This window comes from Euphorbia lathyris, chromosome 8 (assembly GCF_963576675.1).
Source record: "Euphorbia lathyris chromosome 8, ddEupLath1.1, whole genome shotgun sequence".
Taxonomy (NCBI): domain Eukaryota; kingdom Viridiplantae; phylum Streptophyta; class Magnoliopsida; order Malpighiales; family Euphorbiaceae; genus Euphorbia; species Euphorbia lathyris.
Window position 1 is genome coordinate 9,190,360 of NC_088917.1, and position 16,866 is coordinate 9,207,225.

General features: G+C 37.0%; 2 protein-coding genes across 2 annotated transcripts; one reads left to right on the plus strand and one right to left on the minus strand.

The window, feature by feature from the left end:
* Positions 1–1,631: 1,631 nt before the first annotated feature.
* Positions 1,632–7,726, plus strand: LOC136203388 (monogalactosyldiacylglycerol synthase, chloroplastic). The gene is made up of 8 exons (XM_065994534.1): positions 1,632–2,394; positions 4,167–4,339; positions 5,027–5,188; positions 5,274–5,415; positions 5,601–5,825; positions 6,049–6,111; positions 6,206–6,280; positions 7,327–7,726. The coding sequence occupies exons 1-8, from the start codon at positions 1,903–1,905 to the stop codon at positions 7,561–7,563; spliced, it is 1,569 nt and encodes a 522-aa protein (XP_065850606.1). The 5' UTR covers positions 1,632–1,902; the 3' UTR covers positions 7,564–7,726.
* An 851-nt stretch (positions 7,727–8,577) lies between these two features.
* Positions 8,578–16,666, minus strand: LOC136203389 (thiamine-repressible mitochondrial transport protein THI74-like). Its single transcript, XM_065994535.1, has 8 exons — positions 16,251–16,666; positions 13,840–14,241; positions 12,063–12,277; positions 10,915–10,985; positions 10,716–10,817; positions 9,374–9,491; positions 8,928–9,063; positions 8,578–8,806 (listed from the first exon to the last, which is right to left on the minus strand). Exons 1-8 carry the CDS (start codon positions 16,329–16,331, stop codon positions 8,744–8,746), a joined length of 1,188 nt encoding a protein of 395 aa, XP_065850607.1. The 5' UTR covers positions 16,332–16,666; the 3' UTR covers positions 8,578–8,743.
* Positions 16,667–16,866: the final 200 nt, after the last annotated feature.

The following is a 16,866-nucleotide window of genomic DNA, read 5'->3' on the forward strand; positions in this document are numbered from 1 at the left end:
GTCTGACGCTTGCTATTTTCAGACGACATGATTGGCCTACAAAACTGTATGCTGACCAGTGAATGACGCAAGAAGACCGTTTGAATTCAACGGAGAGATCCGAATTCAAATGATTGAGGCATCAGAGTTCACTATAAAAGGACAAGTTCACCTCTTGGATCCTTTGCCGAAGTACAAAAAAGAAAGAGCATACATACAAGCACATACAAACAAGAAAAGCAAAATTCTTACACCCAAATCCTATCTCTGTGTAAAGGTCTAGATTGAATTTGTATTCATCTAAAGTGTTCTTCATCTAGAATGAACAAATTTGTGTCAATTGTAAAGATTGAGAGTGTGGTGTTGAGTACTCGGTTTTAGTACTCAGCGGTAGAGAAATTTGAGTGTTCGGGTATAGCGTTCAGTAGGATTGAATAGACGAATAGAGGACGGTACTCTTGCATACTCAATTGCCTTGTAAACGGTTTGTGCTCTACCTTTAAAGAGCTCAGTAGTGGATTGAAAAAGCCCGGAAGGATTCTGGGAACTGGACGTAGGCGGAGAGGCCGAACCAGGATAAGTCTGCTGAGTAATTTCTAACCCTTTCTCTCAATATATATATGTATTTGTTGCTTGCTTAAATTACTCGGGATATAAATTGTATAAGCTGACACTGAGTAATCAGAGTGCTGAGTTGGAAGCTGACCTTCAGTGTTAATTCTCAACTCACAAGTAAAACAGTTCTATTCAGCCTCTGACTAAAACTGTCTTACATCTCGACCGGCCTTGCTGACCAAAACTGAGTAAAGTAATTTAAAGAATTAAATCAAGTCAGCATAATTAAACGAAAAAGTTACATTAGTTCCTAACCCCGCCTTGGAACTAATTACACGGGACCAACAATTAAGTGATTTATATATTATATTTTAAAGGGATAAATTACATCAATGGCCACTGAACTTTACTCATTTTGTCACTGTGGCCACTGAACTTCAATCCTTAACGGTATGACCACTGAACTTTACATTTTTAACCCCGGTGACCACTTACCACCTCAAAACGACGGTTGATGGTCTCAAAATAAAAAATTCAAGAGTTAATGATATTCTAATGAACTTTAATTCTTGAAAATTTTCGTTTTGAAGTCATTTATGTGTTGTTTGGTCAAAAGGGAGGGAGAATGTATTTTTAGAGAGAGAATGCTTCAGAAAGGTAATTTTAAAAAATAAAAATGTAGTTTCATGGTAAATGTAGTTATGAACAATTTTAATTCTTGAATATTTTCATTATGATGTTATTAACGGTTATTTTGATGAGTTAGTTAAAGTTGAGTCGCCATCGATGTTAAAAAGTGTAAAATTCAGTGATCATATTGTTAAGAATTGAAATTCAGTAGCAACAATGTTAAAATGGGTAAAGTTCAATAGCCATATATGTATTTACCTTATTTTAAAGTTAGTGATCATATAGTGAAAATTAGTAACTTCAGTGACCATTAATGTAATTTTGTGAATAGAAGAATATACTATTTTTTAATATATTTATTCCTTTCCATGTATTGATATAAAAATAGAAAGATATACGAATACAAAAAATTCCGAGTACAAAAAAAAAAAAATGTGAAAAATTTGGTAAATTCAAAGAATGTGAAGAACCTAACATAAATCACAACCTAAAAGGAAACAAAAAGAACAAGTGGCCGTGTCCTCTCTGTATCCATGGTCGGCCCTTCCAAAGGGCCTAACTTTGTTTTTAGATTTCCGAATCTACATTCCCCCTCTCCTAAATCCTCTCTCTGTGGCCACGAAACCCTCATCCTTCTTTCTCTCTCTAAAACCCCCAATTTGTTTTCTTATGGTGAACTCCAACAATGGATTGATTAGCAATACCTAATTTCTCCATCTGTTACCCTAATTGAAAGCAATGAATCACCCTTCAACTGTAGAATCCGGTTCCGGCTTTGATTTTGTTGGACAATTGGGTCGATTCGTTGTTAACACAGCTTTTCAGAGCATAAATTCGAATGGGTGTTCTTCTTTGAATTCAAATTACTTGTTCTTCGATCAAACGAAGCGGAGAGTAGGAGGAGGTGCTTCTCTGAGTTTGGGGAGTCGAGGTAGTAGTTCTAGTGTTAGAAGACTTTGGAGTGAGTTTAATAGGGCAATTAGATTTCATTGTGATAGAATTCCAATTGGGTTTGCTTCGGTTAGGGTTAGTGCTGGAGATAGTAGTAATAATGGATTAAGAGACGATGGCTGCCCTGTTTTGGTTGAAGGGGGTTTGCCTTTGAACGGTGTAGAGGCTGAGGCTCCTAAAAAAGTCCTCATTCTGATGAGTGATACTGGTGGCGGCCACCGTGCTTCTGCGGAGGCTATTAAAGCTGCGTTTAATGAAACATTTGGGGATGATTATCAGGTCAGTTTTAAATTGGTTTCAATTACTACTTGTTTGCTTGATTGTTGATGAATTATGAATGAGCACTTTATATGTATGTTTGATTTTGTTGAGTATCCCACAGTTGTAGGGTGTCGAAACGAGGGTTATCATGTCATAGTCGTCCCTGATATGTGATCTATATATTCCAATTGATTATATAAGTGAATAAAATTCACAGTTTCCATAGAATTTTCAGCGTTTTTCGGCTATGGGTGGGTGCTCAAGCTCCCCTAAACCCCCCTGGATCTGTGCCTGAGTGTTCGTATCTAGCGGGTTGTCTCATCGTGTTAAAAATTGATAGCCCTAACATTTTGGATGGGGTTGGGCCTAAGTGTTATTATAGCTTATCAGAGCATCTAATCTAGCTATAACACTTGCATTCAAAATTTGTTGAGTATCCCACAGTTGTAGGGGTGTCGAAACGATGGTTATCATGTCGTAGTCGTCGGTGTTATGTGATCTATATATTCCAATTGATTATATAAGTGAATAAAAATAATATGGGTGCTAAATTGATATTTTTTTTAGTGTTTTTACATACAAAATTAAAGCTCCGTTCACAGTTTCCATAGAATTTTTGGCGTTTTCGGCTATCAGTGGGTACTCAAGCCCCCCTCCCCTCCCCTCCCAAACCCCCTGGATCCGTGCCTGAGTGTTCATATCTAGCGGGTTGTCTCATCGTGTTAAAAATTGATAACCCTAACCTTTTGGATGGGGTTGGGCCTAAGTGTTATAGCTTATAAGAGAGCATCTATTCTAGCTAATGTTTTCTAGTAGTAGACTATGTTGCGCGGACACAGATACGGGGAAACGTTATTTCTAAAAAATATAGCACGGAAACGGAAATGAAAAGCAGAAATGCTAATGAAGAAGAGTTCCTGTGCAACATAGGTAGTAAATATTTACTCCCGTCGTGGAAAATTAGTATGTTTGACAGTTCTCCATTTCGAGGTACTTTTTTAGGGGTGGAGTTAAGCCTAAAGATCACAGAATATGCAACTTCATCTGAACGGTTTTGCTCGTGTAAAATTAGAGATTTTGACTTTCTGTTTATGTATGTCCTATGTTTTTTTTTGGGATAAAGTACAATTTTAGTCTTATGGTTATTCGGGAAGAATAGATGTACGCAACCATTCAATGTTAGGCTTAACATTATATGAATGGAGCAATTTTCAGGCCCAATTAATGGCACAACAAACCAAAATTTGTTGTACGTCGACTTTTTGCCATCTATGTACCACGCCGGCTGCTTTCGTCATACTTTACCATCAATTGACATCCACGTGTCAATGATGTCGTACTCTCAGATAGAGATAAAAAAAGTCAATGACGTGCATGTGCTGGATATTAATTATCAGAGCTATTGTTCGTCGCTGTCTCCTTTCTCTTTCTGGAGTGCCACATCATCAATACGTGGAAGTTAATTGATGGTCAGATCTAACTAAAGAAGTCAACATGGTGCATAGGTGAGAATGAGTCGACAGGAACGAGCTTTAGTTGGTTTTGCCATTAGTTGCGACTGAAATTGCTCCAGAAACATAATGTTAGGCGCAACGTTAAACGGTTTTATACATTAGGTGTTAATCTGCTCTTCTCCAATAACCATAGGTGATCGGACTGAAACTATACCTTATCCCTATTTTTTCCTTTTCTCAGCTGTGTATAGCATTAATATGGAAACGATCCAGTGGAGGTTTTAGATATGTATTTGTTGATCGTGTTCCGTGTGTTAAAGAGTGGCGGTGTCACAGGTGTTTATCACTGATTTATGGTCAGAGCATACACCTTGGCCATTCAATCAATTGCCGAGAAGCTATAATTTCTTGGTGAAACATGGGCCGCTGTGGAAAATGACGTATTATGGGACTGCACCTCGCTTGATTCATCAATCCAATTTTGCTGCGACTTCGACATTTATAGCCCGGTAAGATTTTATTTTCTTCGTTATATGCATATCTATTGTTTGGTTTATCTGGTGTTTATTTTCTTGCTTGTTGTTTCCTGCCTCCCAAGATCAATCTGAACCTATGTTGCACGGGGACGCCTCTTCAGTAGGGTTTCTGCATTTCGTGCCCATTTCTGTTTCTGCTTGAAGGCCATGTCTTGAAGGCTATAAAAATAACGTTTCTTGGAGCCCGTTTTCGTGCAACATAGAAACGGACCTATAATCGATGTTTCTAGTTTCAAGGCATAAGGGTCGTTGGATTATGTGGCTTCTTGAGTTGCTTAGACGGTTCTGCAAAGTAAGTTACGTTTTACCGGGAATTTTCATTGAAAGAACTTTTCATTTCCTAGGCGATCATTGAAATCTGATTTTTTAAGTTTTACTGGGATTTTTCGTTGAAAGTCAATTTCCCTTCATGGACACCCCAAAAAAGCCGAACCAACAAGAAGTCAGAGAAGAAACTACGCCACAGCCGCAACTACAAAGATCAAGCAGGCAGTGGGGACTCGAGATGAATGGAGCATCTCCCACAAAACTTTAAACTGGAAACTCTATAGATCAGCCAGCATTATTCCTACTTGTATACTGAATGCGGCTGATGGTTTTTATGGTAGTATTTTTATTCATATTCTTCCTCGGTCCTTATTTTATAAATATTTTTTGCAGGGAGGTCGCTAAAGGTTTGATGAAATACCAGCCGGACATTATTATAAGTGTACATCCCCTTATGCAACATGTTCCTCTTCGTGTATTGAGGGCAAAAGGTCATCTGCAGAAGATAGTTTTCACTACAGTAGTCACTGATTTGAGCACGTGCCATCCTACATGGTTTGTGTTGCGCGTAAAGTTAAGGCTATAATTACATATATCATTCGCGGCAGAAGTTTTTGAGCTTCTTCATATTTATTTTCAGGTTTCATAAGCTTGTAACGAGATGTTATTGCCCATCAGCAGATGTAGCAAAGAGGGCATCGAGAGCCGGGCTTGAGCCTTCCCAAATTAAGGTCTATGGCCTTCCCGTGCGGCCTTCTTTTGTCAAGCCCATTCGGCCTAAGGTTTGTTATCCGAAACGATATAATATGGGAACGTTCTGATGTATTCTTTAATTCATATTTCGATGCATTACTAACTAGTAGATTTACTGGCTGTAAATTTGCGCTATTTATGAATCTCAAACCGGACTTTGAAGTGACATTAAACGGATATTTATTTACTTATCTTAGGCTACTGCATTCTGTAGGCAGAACTGAGGAGAGAATTAGGAATGGATGAGGATCTTCCTTCCGTGTTGTTAATGGGAGGAGGGGAAGGGATGGGTCCGATCGAGGCGACTGCGCAGGCTCTTGGGGATGCATTATACGATGAGAATCTTGGTGGGCCGATAGGTCAAGTACTGGTGATATGTGGTCGCAACAAAAAACTCGCCAACAGATTGAGTTCCATCAGCTGGAAGATTCCTGTCCAGGTTTTTGTCTATCCTCCTACGAGTCCCAACAGGAATATTCCTTCCCATTTTCTTGTAGTGTCTATGTATCTTATATGATTTACAAATGTCTCGTCTAGGTTATCCGACATACGACAAAATCAGCTTGACTTCGATAAACTTTTTGATCTTATTATGTGTAAAACTTTTTTATAGTCAAACCGCAGATACTCGTAAAGTACTGAACAGAGTTCCTTTCGCACAGGTCAAGGGGTTTGTCACTAAAATGGAGGAAGCAATGGGTGCTTGTGACTGCATTATAACAAAGGTATTTATTTTTTATTACAACATGTATTTTTTTTTTTTTCTTCTTCGAGATTCCATATCACGTTTCGAGTTCACTAATTCTTCTGGTTCTGCAGGCTGGCCCCGGAACAATTGCAGAAGCAATGATACGAGGCCTTCCTATAATCTTGAACGATTACATCGCTGGGCAAGTAAGTTCGTTAGCTTTGTTCTGAATTTCATCATATTATACATATATTTCAATCATCTTAAGAGTTTGAATGATGTTCCTACCCTAGCTTGCACATAGAGTCTGTTGCACCCCCGGCCGCCGGAATCTATCTTGGCAGGGGTAGTTTCAGGCGGCCCTCCACGTGAAATTAGGGTATAGGGAGTAAGGGGTGCTGTGATTGCACCCTCTTATTTGGAATCTTAGTTACACCACTGGTTGAACCCCTCATCGGGTTACATATGACGGGTCAAATTTCTTGAATTATACGAGCGAAACATGTATTTGACTATAAATTATGGTGATATGGATAAAAAATAGTCAATGTAGTCAAAGTTGATTAAGTCATCATTCTGCTAATCTTTTAACGAATTTTTGTTGATTTCGACTTCAATATTAAAGTATTATAAAGTTCAAGGATTTTTATGCTAAGAAATTAAGTTTAGGGACTATAATGTTAATAACGCTATAGTTTCAGGGGCTATGGACGTAATGTATCCTATATTTTTACTACCATTTATCATTCACAAATTTAAACAACCTTCGTATTTATGTAACGGTTTCAACACATCAAATTCAATACTCGAAATTTAGCGTTTGTTTTATCATCTGCTTCAAATTCGCTGCTCCGAAAGCCATCCGGAATAGAAGAATCTGCTTAGTACATTTCTAACTCCATGAATGGAGAAGAGGAATGATTTTTTCGTGTCATAATCATGTTATATGATCTATATATAATAAATGCAACAAAAGTGATAATCGTGTCGATTGCGTCGTTTTAGGCGGATTGTCTTCCGGAATTGAAGAATCTGCTTAGTACATTTCTAACTCCATGAATGGAGAGGAAATATGATTTTGCTTCCTTCCAGTTAAAATGAATTGTCGTGTCATAATCACGTGTTATAGATCTATATATGATAAATGCAACAAAAATGATAATCGTGTCGATTGTGTTGTGTTAGGTGGATTTATTTGTCTCTGTAAGTCGTGTTACCGAGTTTGAAATTAACAGCCTTATTGATAATGCAGGAAGTGGGGAACGTGCCTTACGTAGTGGAAAACGGATGCGGAAAGTATTCGAAGTCACCAAAAGAAATAGCGCAAATCGTTGGCGATTGGTTCGGGCCAAAGGCGGACGAGCTGCAAGCGATGTCGCAAAATGCATTGAAGCTAGCAAGACCGGAAGCTGTATTCAAGATCGTTCACGATCTCGATGAGCTTGTTAGACAGAGAAATCTTATGCCACAGTATTCTTGTGCTACATAGCAATTTTTCTCCCACCCACATACCAATTTTTGTGCTCAGTCTTTGAATTGTACAGTGGATTAATGTTCTTCTGAAAACAAGTGGTTTCATTTTGGAGGAAAAAAACACACATTGCTCATGTTGAAAATGGAGAAAAATAAAGCTATTATTTCTTGTTTTCAAATTTTGAGATGTCTTTTTGTTCCTAAACAAAAGTTTAGGTCATAGGTTGGGTCGGGTTTTATGGATTTACACCTAAAGTTGGAGTTCGCGGATTTACACCTAAAAGCGTAAAACGTAATATATATGTTACTATTGTTAGAACTATGTGGTAGTGAGATGGTTCAGCTAATTATTTGAATTATTTAGCTCTTGCGCCGAAGATGAACGGAGCTAAAGGATCTGCCGAAAGAATAGTCTACCAAAATATTCACGGAAGAAGCAGAAATCCTTTTGAAGAAGCTATTCAGAAAGAAAAAGAAAGAGATTGAATTCATATTGAAATTAATCAGGTCCAGGAATTAGAATAAAAAAAAAAAAGTAAAGTTAATATTAGTTATTATGTATTGCTAAGAGTATTTTAAATTGTAAATGAAATATAGAATTCTGTTACAAATTGTCAAATGCATCATGCGGTTTTTTTACCTTTTTACAACCAAGAGACGAGGATCTTTTAATTTGACACTATACAAATGACCATTAACGATCTCAAGTTAAAAAATTTCAAGAATTAAAATTATTTTCAAAAAAATTCATTTTAAAGTCGTTTAAATGTTAAATTTTTTGAAAATTTCATTTTGAACATCTTTAAAGTATTAAACTAAAAGATCATCGTTTTGTAAAAAACGAAAAACCCAAAACCCGAACGAGAACAGGTGGGTTTAAACGGATTAGAGCTAGGCCAGATTTAACGTCATTTTCCCTTTTCCTTCAAGCCCGCGTCTGAAGTCCAAGCCCAATCCATTGAACGTGGCCGAACACAAACTAATGGGTGAATGGGTACTTAGGCCCGTGGACAAGTCTAGTTAGAGCCACTTTCTAGTGATTTTGGTCAATCTTATTTTGACCGGCATACATGCATACATTTAAACATTCAAGCATACACTATTTTTCAGCTCACATCCTCTACAATTTTGTGTATGCTCTCCCTCTCTTTACAAGATTGTTCTCACTATTACTCAGGTCAGAAAGTACGGGACTGTTACATCTCCGTCTTCGACGGAAATTTATCCGAAATGTTAGCTATGATGAAACCTGCAAAAACCTGAGTGCAGAAAATGCTGGTTAATGACGTTTGCTTCCAAGTTAATGAATCTTTCAGTATTGACAGAATCATCACAAGCTCAAGCTCTGTGCCTAAAGAGCGGAAGAAGATAAACTAATACCTGAATGCATCCGAAAATGTAGATTGCAGAATAGTGACGGCCGTGTATAACCATGTCTGCTACCATTGCAAGCGGTATTGTCAAGGACATTCCTAATGACGCGACCAATGGAGTAGTCCAAATCACAGAAAGTGCCCTGCATTGTTCGGATGTAGGATGAACGACATCAAGATCAATACAACAGCAACACAGGAACTAGGGGTGAACGCATGATAAAGTTAGAGGGCCAGAATTTTAAAGAGGGTTGTTAGCTGGCCCCGGGTCAGCTGGGGATTTTGACGGGGCCAAAATCCTACTAATAGTATTTTTGGGCTGGCTGGGGGCCCAAGGCCTCCCCAGCCATAGTGTCGGTCTGCCCCTGACTAGAACCAAGATATGTCAAGCAATTGTTGCAATTGTTGTGTCTAATCAACAATGAAGCAATCGATAATAAGTGGCATACATACCAAAAGTAATCCGCCAGAACGCTCCCTAAGAAACCGTTTAATAACACAGCTTCAGTGGTCAATCTTGAATTCGGAAATGCGAATGTTGGTTCGATCCCTGCTGCGTTCAGTGGAAAAACTGCAAGGAACAACATTGTTATATACAGTGCCCTTTTAAGATAGGTAAGGCATGAGAGAAGGAAATAAGAATGTTAAGCTGAAAAGAGTTCTATTTTTTTTTTTTTATTATTCTTTCATTATAATTGCAAGTAGAGGCGGAAGGAGGGGGTGCATGGAGTTTTTTTGCATCCCTGACCACTAGAATCCACCTGAGAGTGGTGGTTCCAGGCGGCATCCGCCTAAAAAGAGGGCCTGGATTCCTAGCTCCGCCATTGAATGCAAATTACTGGGACATGCTTTTTTAGGCCTAATACATCTGTTGCTACCTGTACTTGGCCAAAAACTTCAACTTCAACTGCCCCTGAACATCTAAAAGTTCGAAATGACATCCTATTCTTGTCAAATTACATTTAATAACCCCCTATTTTCAATAGAATTGGATGCGGCCAAATGTCTAAATGCTCACCGCATATCAAAAGGAAAATGTCAAATAGACAAATAATTAGGAACTTTTGAAAGTTCACGGAGCAGTTGAAGTTTTGGGGTTGTTGAATGCAATTAGATGAGAATATGGGGTTATTAAATGCAATTGGACAAAAATACAAAGTCATTTGGAACTTTTAAAAGTTCAGGAAACAGATGATTTTTTAGCCAGGTACAGAAGGCAACAGGTGTATTAAGCGTTGTTTTTACTGTTTGTTCTTATTGTTGTCCAATGTTAATGGTAGATATTAGTTGATTTTCCATCCAAAATAGTTATAAACAGTTGTTTCTCAAGTCTAACCAAACACTCTTTATAAACAATTGTTTCTCAATTCTATCCAAACACTTGGAGAACCTAGCGAACTCTAAGTAAAGATAGGTAACATAGCAACAAGCTATGTTGCACGAAAACGGAAACTGAAACAGGAAACAGGAAACGTTATTTCTAAAACATAGCCTTTAAACAGAAACAGAAATAAACATGAAACACTACTGAAGAAGAGTTTCCGTGCAACATAGGTAACAAACCACTTGTTTGAGTGCTCGTTTGGTTCTTTTAGTAGCTCCTTTTCATTATATTACTCCAGAAAGTGTTTGGTTAGGAATGAGAAACAACTGTTGATAGTTGATCTGGAAGGAAAATCAACTAATGTATACTAGCTAACAACACCACCAAACGGGCTTTGGATTTCAACATCTATATTCGATTTTTCTAATAGTGGGGATGATCTTAGTTCATAAAGATTAGTAATCTGCTTACAAAGCCACCACAGCCCGAGAAAGGTGACGAGGCCGATGTAACCAAAGAACTTGTGCACATCAATCTTCTCTCCTTCTGCCCCAACACATTTCTTCAGCAGTACTGCATTCAAAACACATCCAAGCAAGAGATATCAGAGATAATAGAGGAAAAGTTAAATAGTTCATTGCTATAAATTCGACGGAGTCGCATATCGAACCTGTAAACAAGCCACATGATATTGCTGAGAAAAGACCAAATAAGTCCCCCATGATGGAATGCCTTCTTATCCTTGAAATCATGAATAAGACATAATCTTAATGTTCTATAACATCCATTTAAAAAAAAACAATATAAATTCATAATAAATAAACTCTATGTCTCTGTGGCCATTGAAGTTCAGAAAGAAAGCTTGAGATATGCCCAAGGATACGGGCCAATTAGCAGACAAATTACATTCATGACCCCTCAACTATAGGATTACTAATATTATGACCCTAAACTTCATTTTTTTACATAAAAATGATTTAACTTTATCTTCTATAACATCAAAATCTAAATGAACAAAAATCCGTTGAAAAGTTAACGGAATAATGAGGGTAAAATAGGTATTTGACCATAATTTTGGGTGACATTGATAAAAAAAGAGAGTCAATGATGTAGTCATTTCGTCTATTTGGAGTTTAATGTTACAGAAGGTAAAGTTAAAGGATTTTTATGTCAAAAAATGAAGTTTAGGGAGCCTTAATGGCACTATAATCCAGGGGTCGGGCTGTCATTTTTTTTTTTATTTGGAGTTTAATGTTAGGGAAGGTAAAGTTCAAGGATTTTTATGTCAAAAAAAGAAGTTTAGGGAGCCTTAATGGCACTATAATCCAGGGGTCGGGCCGTCATTTTTTATTTATTTGGAGTTTAATTTTAGGGAAGGTAAAGTTCAAGGATTTTTATGTCAAAAATGAAGCTTAGGGAGCCTTAATGGCGCTATAATCCAGGGGCCGGCCATTGATATAAAAACTTGAACTTTACCATCCTGAAACATTGAAGTCCAAATCAACAAAAAATTCGTTAAAAAATTAACAGAATGATGAGGGTAAACTAGGTATTTGACTATAATTTTTGGTGACAAGGATAAAAAAGTCAATGTATCAAACTTGCCCAGATCATCATTTCATTTTTTTTACGGATTTTTGTTGATCTAGACTTTTTATGTTAAAAAAGGTAAAGTTATTTCAAAAAATTAAGTTTAGGGAGCCTTAATGACGCAATAGTTCGGGATTCGGGGACCGCCCATGGATGATAAAACCGCCCATGGATGTATTTTATCGGCTAATTAACTTTCAAATATGTGGTTGTAATTAAGAAACTTACTCAGAGATGCTAAGCATGTCATCAGATGCCCAAGTTTTTCCAACAGTGGTCATGGCACAGCCACACATGCTGATAAAAACAGCAATCAACTTGACAAGATTTATGGAGTCCTGGCCAAGAAGAGCTCCAAAGAATAGAGTAAACAGAGCTGAAGTAGATGTTAAAACAGTTGTGCTTGCTACACTTGTATTTGCTAAAGCTGAGTTTGATAGATACTGCATAACATCACCGAAGCAAATACAAATAGTTATTTATACATGATAAACACAGATTATGTAGATAAAAGGTTAATTTCCTCCCGGGTATCTAATTGATACTCCCTCTGTTCCACAATAGATGTTTTTAAGGTTAAGGCACAAGAATTAAGAAATGCAATTAATTTTAACTAAAAGACTTTTACCCTTGTATTAATTGCATCCGCTAATTAATTTTTATTTATTTCCAAAGTAAAAAGTCAACTTAAATAGGGGTATATTTGGTAAAAAACATTTAATGTGCATGGATTGAATCAAAACGTCATGTATTATGGGACAAAAAATTTTCTCTAGAAAGAGATGTATTGTGGAACAGAGGGAGTACTTCAATTACTTTGTGTCATTTGATTCTCTTTTTTGTAGCTTATTTTTCGCTTATTTTTACTCTAAAAGTAGATATAGGAGTGTTGGTTGGTATAGAATTGTTTGGGTAAAATTGAAAAACAATTACTGATAGCCATTTTAAAATAAACTGGTCTAAGCCCCCTTGAAATTGCTTAGAGAGGGTATGCACTTCAACTTGTCCAAAATTGCTCGTTGCTCTGCCACGTGGACTTAAGGAGGTCAATAGGTCTCTTTTAGTAAGTTCAGGAGTAAATAAGACCACGTGGACTTTAGGAGGTCAATAGGTCCCTTTTAGTAAGTTCAAGAGTAAATAAGACGTTTTCAAAGTATAAGGCGAAGCTGATTTTTCTGAACAAGTGCAGAAGCTAGCTAGAGATGTATTACGCCATTGATTTAACTAGGAATGCCAAGTTATGTATGTATAAATGATACTTAAAATTTGGCCTAATACATCCTAGTACATCCCTAGGGCCCCTGCACTTATCCAAAAAAGTCAGCTGCCTATATACTTTCAAAACGTCCTATCAACTTGCTTAAATTGACTTATTGACACTCTAAAATCCATGAGGCAGAGCAAGATGAGATTTTAGACAAGTTGAAGTCCGTACATTTTAAGGCTTAAAACATCTCTACCGCCTTAGCGTCTTATTTACCTCTTCAACTTTGCTTAAAGTGACCTATTGAACTAAAAACTCAAGCTCATAGTTAAAGGTCCACTTCATATTAATATTTGACATGGTATCATAGCCGGTGTGACCAAGGGGTCTAGGGTTCGATTTAATTGCAGGACATGGTAATATGGGCTTGTGTTGTGCACGCTTCAAGCCCAATGGGCATTCGCATGTGGGGGTGTGTCAGATATTAATAAGGAGTGGACCTTTAACTATTAGCTCGAGCTTTTAGTTCAATCGGTTCCATGACAGTAAGCAAGTTCAAAAGGTCGATATTTCACTTTCAGAGAGTCAATAGGTCACTTTAAGCAATAGGTCACTTTAAGCAAAGTTCAAGAGGTAAATAGGACGTTAAGGCGCTAGAGATGTATTAAGCCTTAAAATTTTGTTTAGCAAAATTGATACTACTGACCCCTCATCACAGTTGCATGCAAAAAAGAAAACCCAGATTATCCCAAAAGTTCAATGACTCAAAACAACAGGTGATGAACAAACAAATCAAGTTACCTCTGTCAAAAACCAGAGTGGAGCAAGATACAAGCTACATTTAACAACTTCCCAAGAACTAATTTCAGAACTTGGTTCAAGCAAAGGGGTTTGTTCTTCTTCCTCCTTGTCAACAATCAAAGGCTGCCCTTCTTCTCTTTCACTGGGATGATCCTTGTCAGTTATTAGGCAGCTCTTCATATCACTTACCGGATCCCGGTTCACGTCACTGATTCTAAGGGGCATATCAAGTCCAAGAGAAGAGCTAGTAACAAAGATTGTATTATAAATGTTCTTGAACCAGTAGGTTTGAGATAAGCTACAGAACCATGTTTTTAGAAGGGCTAGGGGGAGATACACTATCATTAGAGATACCCCAAGGTAAGTGAGTGCAAATGGCTGCTTATATTGTTCAAAAATGTTCTGCAAGAAAGAAGGAAGATAGGTTCAGATTCTATAACATTAGCACCTAAAACAATGGAGTTATGCTCACTCAACTTCAAAATCGGATATAAAAGGGGTTAAATGTACCGTTGGTCATGTCTTAAAATGGTCGCTCAACTTCAATTTGTCTCAATAAAATCACTCAACTTTGAGTTTTGTCTCAATTAAGTAACTCCGGCAATTTCAATGGTTAAAATCTTCGAAATGATGCCATGGCTAACACGTGAGCATGAGTTAACTTAGATGTCTAACCGGAACGACACGTGGCAGCCAGGTGGCGCATAAATGGATGTAGGTGTCGTTTCGATCAGATATCTGAGTTGACTCATGCTGATGTGTCACTCATGTCAGCATTCTGATCTTTTTTAATCACTAAAATCGCCGGAGTGATCTAATTGAGACAGAACTCAAAGTTGAGTGATTTTATTGAAACAAATTAAAATTGACTAACCATTTTGAGACAACCATGTAAGTTCAGTTACCAACGGCGCACATTTACCCGGTATAAAAGTATCTCAACTCTAATTTTTTACTAAAATAAAAAGTCTCCTATGAAAGTAAGGACCTTAAAAATGACTATTGAAGACCTCAGAATGGAAAATTTAAGGATAATCCCTTATGAAAGTAAGGAGCTCAAAATGACCGTCACAACTTCAAAATGGAAGAGTTGAGGACCTCAAAATGAAAAAGTCTAATATTTAAAGTTGTTTACAACACCTTTTCGATGTACCAAATCACCATTTTCGTAGATTTCTCTCTCAATCAATGGTGATTTCTCTCTCAATTCCTTATCTAAATGAACTCAAAACTAAAAAGTTCAAAGATTTCTCTCAATCACTTCTCTCCCCTACGAACCTCAAAATGGAAAAATTGAGGACCTCAAAATGAAAAAGTCCAAGCATTAATCGATTTGCTAAATCACGATTTTCGGAGCTTTCTCTCTACCCAAACAATATCTCAAAACCAAAAGGCTTAATACATCACTAGCCCCCAGAAGTTGACTCAAAAAGTCGATTGGCTCCCTAAACTTGCTTAAAATGACTTATTTACCACCTTAATTTGTTTAAAGTAACCTATTAGCTCCATGAAATTGCTTACGGTGATCAATTGGCCCCTTAAACTTGCTTAATTTGTTTAAAGTAACCTATTAGCTCCATGAAATTGCTTACGGTGATCAATTGGCCCCTTAAACTAGCTTAAAAGTAATACACATTTTAATTTGTCCAAAACCAATCTTGCTCTTCCATGTGGACTTAGGGAGTTGATCATGTTACTTTAAGCAAGTTCAGTAGGCTAATGAGACACTTTATAAGTTAGTGTCTCGAGGGCCGGCCAACTTTTTTGGCCAAGTTGGGCTCCTAATTTATTAAGCCAAACCAAAAATTTCAAAGATTTCTCTCAATCACTTTCTCTCTAACTAAAGAATATCTAAGGAAACTCAAAACCAAAAAGTTCAAAGAATCACTTTCCCTCTTCTAATCAAAGAGTACCCAAATGAACTCAAAACCACAAAAGTTCAAAAATTAAAGCTATTTACAATATCATTTCAACCAATTTCAATCAACAATTAAAGCTATTTATTTACAATATAATTTCAACCAATTTCAATCAACTTCGTTTCTCTCTCAAAAAACAGACTTTCTCTCCCTCTTCAAATCAAACAAAACCTAAATGATTTCAAACCAAAAAAGTTCAAGAACTAAAATTGCTTACAATATCATTTCCAATAAGCTTCTACAATGGATTATTAATTGCTATTGTATGTAGTGGTCAAAAACTTAATTGGAATGAGCAAAGTTGAGTGACTTCTATTCCATTTTTAAAGTTTAGTAGCCATCTATAAAATTGAGTGTCCATGAGTGTAATTAACCCCAAAACAATGTCAAGAGCGAAACAAGAACAAGAAAGCATTAATTTAAGCAATTCCAGTCTCATTGAGGCATTTCAACAAACACAAAGAAGAACAGATGATATTCAAATCCAATTACCTGAGTAACCTCTGCAGATGCAACCCATATAAACACAACAGTACCAATCAATCCTAACCCAGCATTATATCTCCAACCCATTTCCCTAAAACCCCCAAATTCCTCAACAGAATGATAACAAACGCCAAACTTGAACCGAGTAATCTTCAATTTGCTATAAGAACATCATCTTTAAAGAAGAATCAATGGCAACAAGAATGAATAAAAGATCCATGGATTCAGAAATTTAATGAGTGTTTTTAACAGTCTGTGTGAAAGAAAAGTAACTCGAAACATTGGAATCATGTGCGTATGAGTTTCTCAACTTTATGCTGTTTGAGCTGAAGAATGTGACAATTGGAGAGGGTTTAGACAAGACACCTAGCAGGAATTTGAATGACGTGGCAGCTGGTGAGGTTGGAACTGTAGTTGATCGGAGGTAGAGCTCTTCCGATGTCGCCATGCTGTCTTCTCCCGCCACGTTTAAAGCGTGTTTGTGACGTTTTAATACATCAGGCAAAATCAAGACCATAGTAATTAGAATGGCAAATTCGGGTTCCGTATCAAAATCGTGTTATCGCATATACATCTTCGATAGGGTGATGTATATGATATAAATATAAGAAAAATGAATTCT

What these genes read in the sequence shown, in the direction of transcription:
- LOC136203389 (XM_065994535.1), bottom strand. Translation starts at nt 16,331, where the DNA reads ATGGGTTGGAGATATAATGCTGGGTTAGGATTGATTGGTACTGTTGTG. An exon ending in CACTCTGGTTTTTGACAGAG is followed by an intron (nt 12,278 to 13,839) that starts GTAACTTGATTT and finishes GATGTTATGCAG; the next exon opens with TATCTATCAAACTCAGCTTT. An exon ending in ACATTTTCGGATGCATTCAG is followed by an intron (nt 8,807 to 8,927) that starts GTATTAGTTTAT and finishes TTCTGCACTCAG; the next exon opens with GTTTTTGCAGGTTTCATCAT.
- LOC136203388 (XM_065994534.1), top strand. Translation starts at nt 1,903, where the DNA reads ATGAATCACCCTTCAACTGTAGAATCCGGTTCCGGCTTTGATTTTGTT. An exon ending in ACTTCGACATTTATAGCCCG is followed by an intron (nt 4,340 to 5,026) that starts GTAAGATTTTAT and finishes TATTTTTTGCAG; the next exon opens with GGAGGTCGCTAAAGGTTTGA. An exon ending in TCAAGCCCATTCGGCCTAAG is followed by an intron (nt 5,416 to 5,600) that starts GTTTGTTATCCG and finishes TGCATTCTGTAG; the next exon opens with GCAGAACTGAGGAGAGAATT.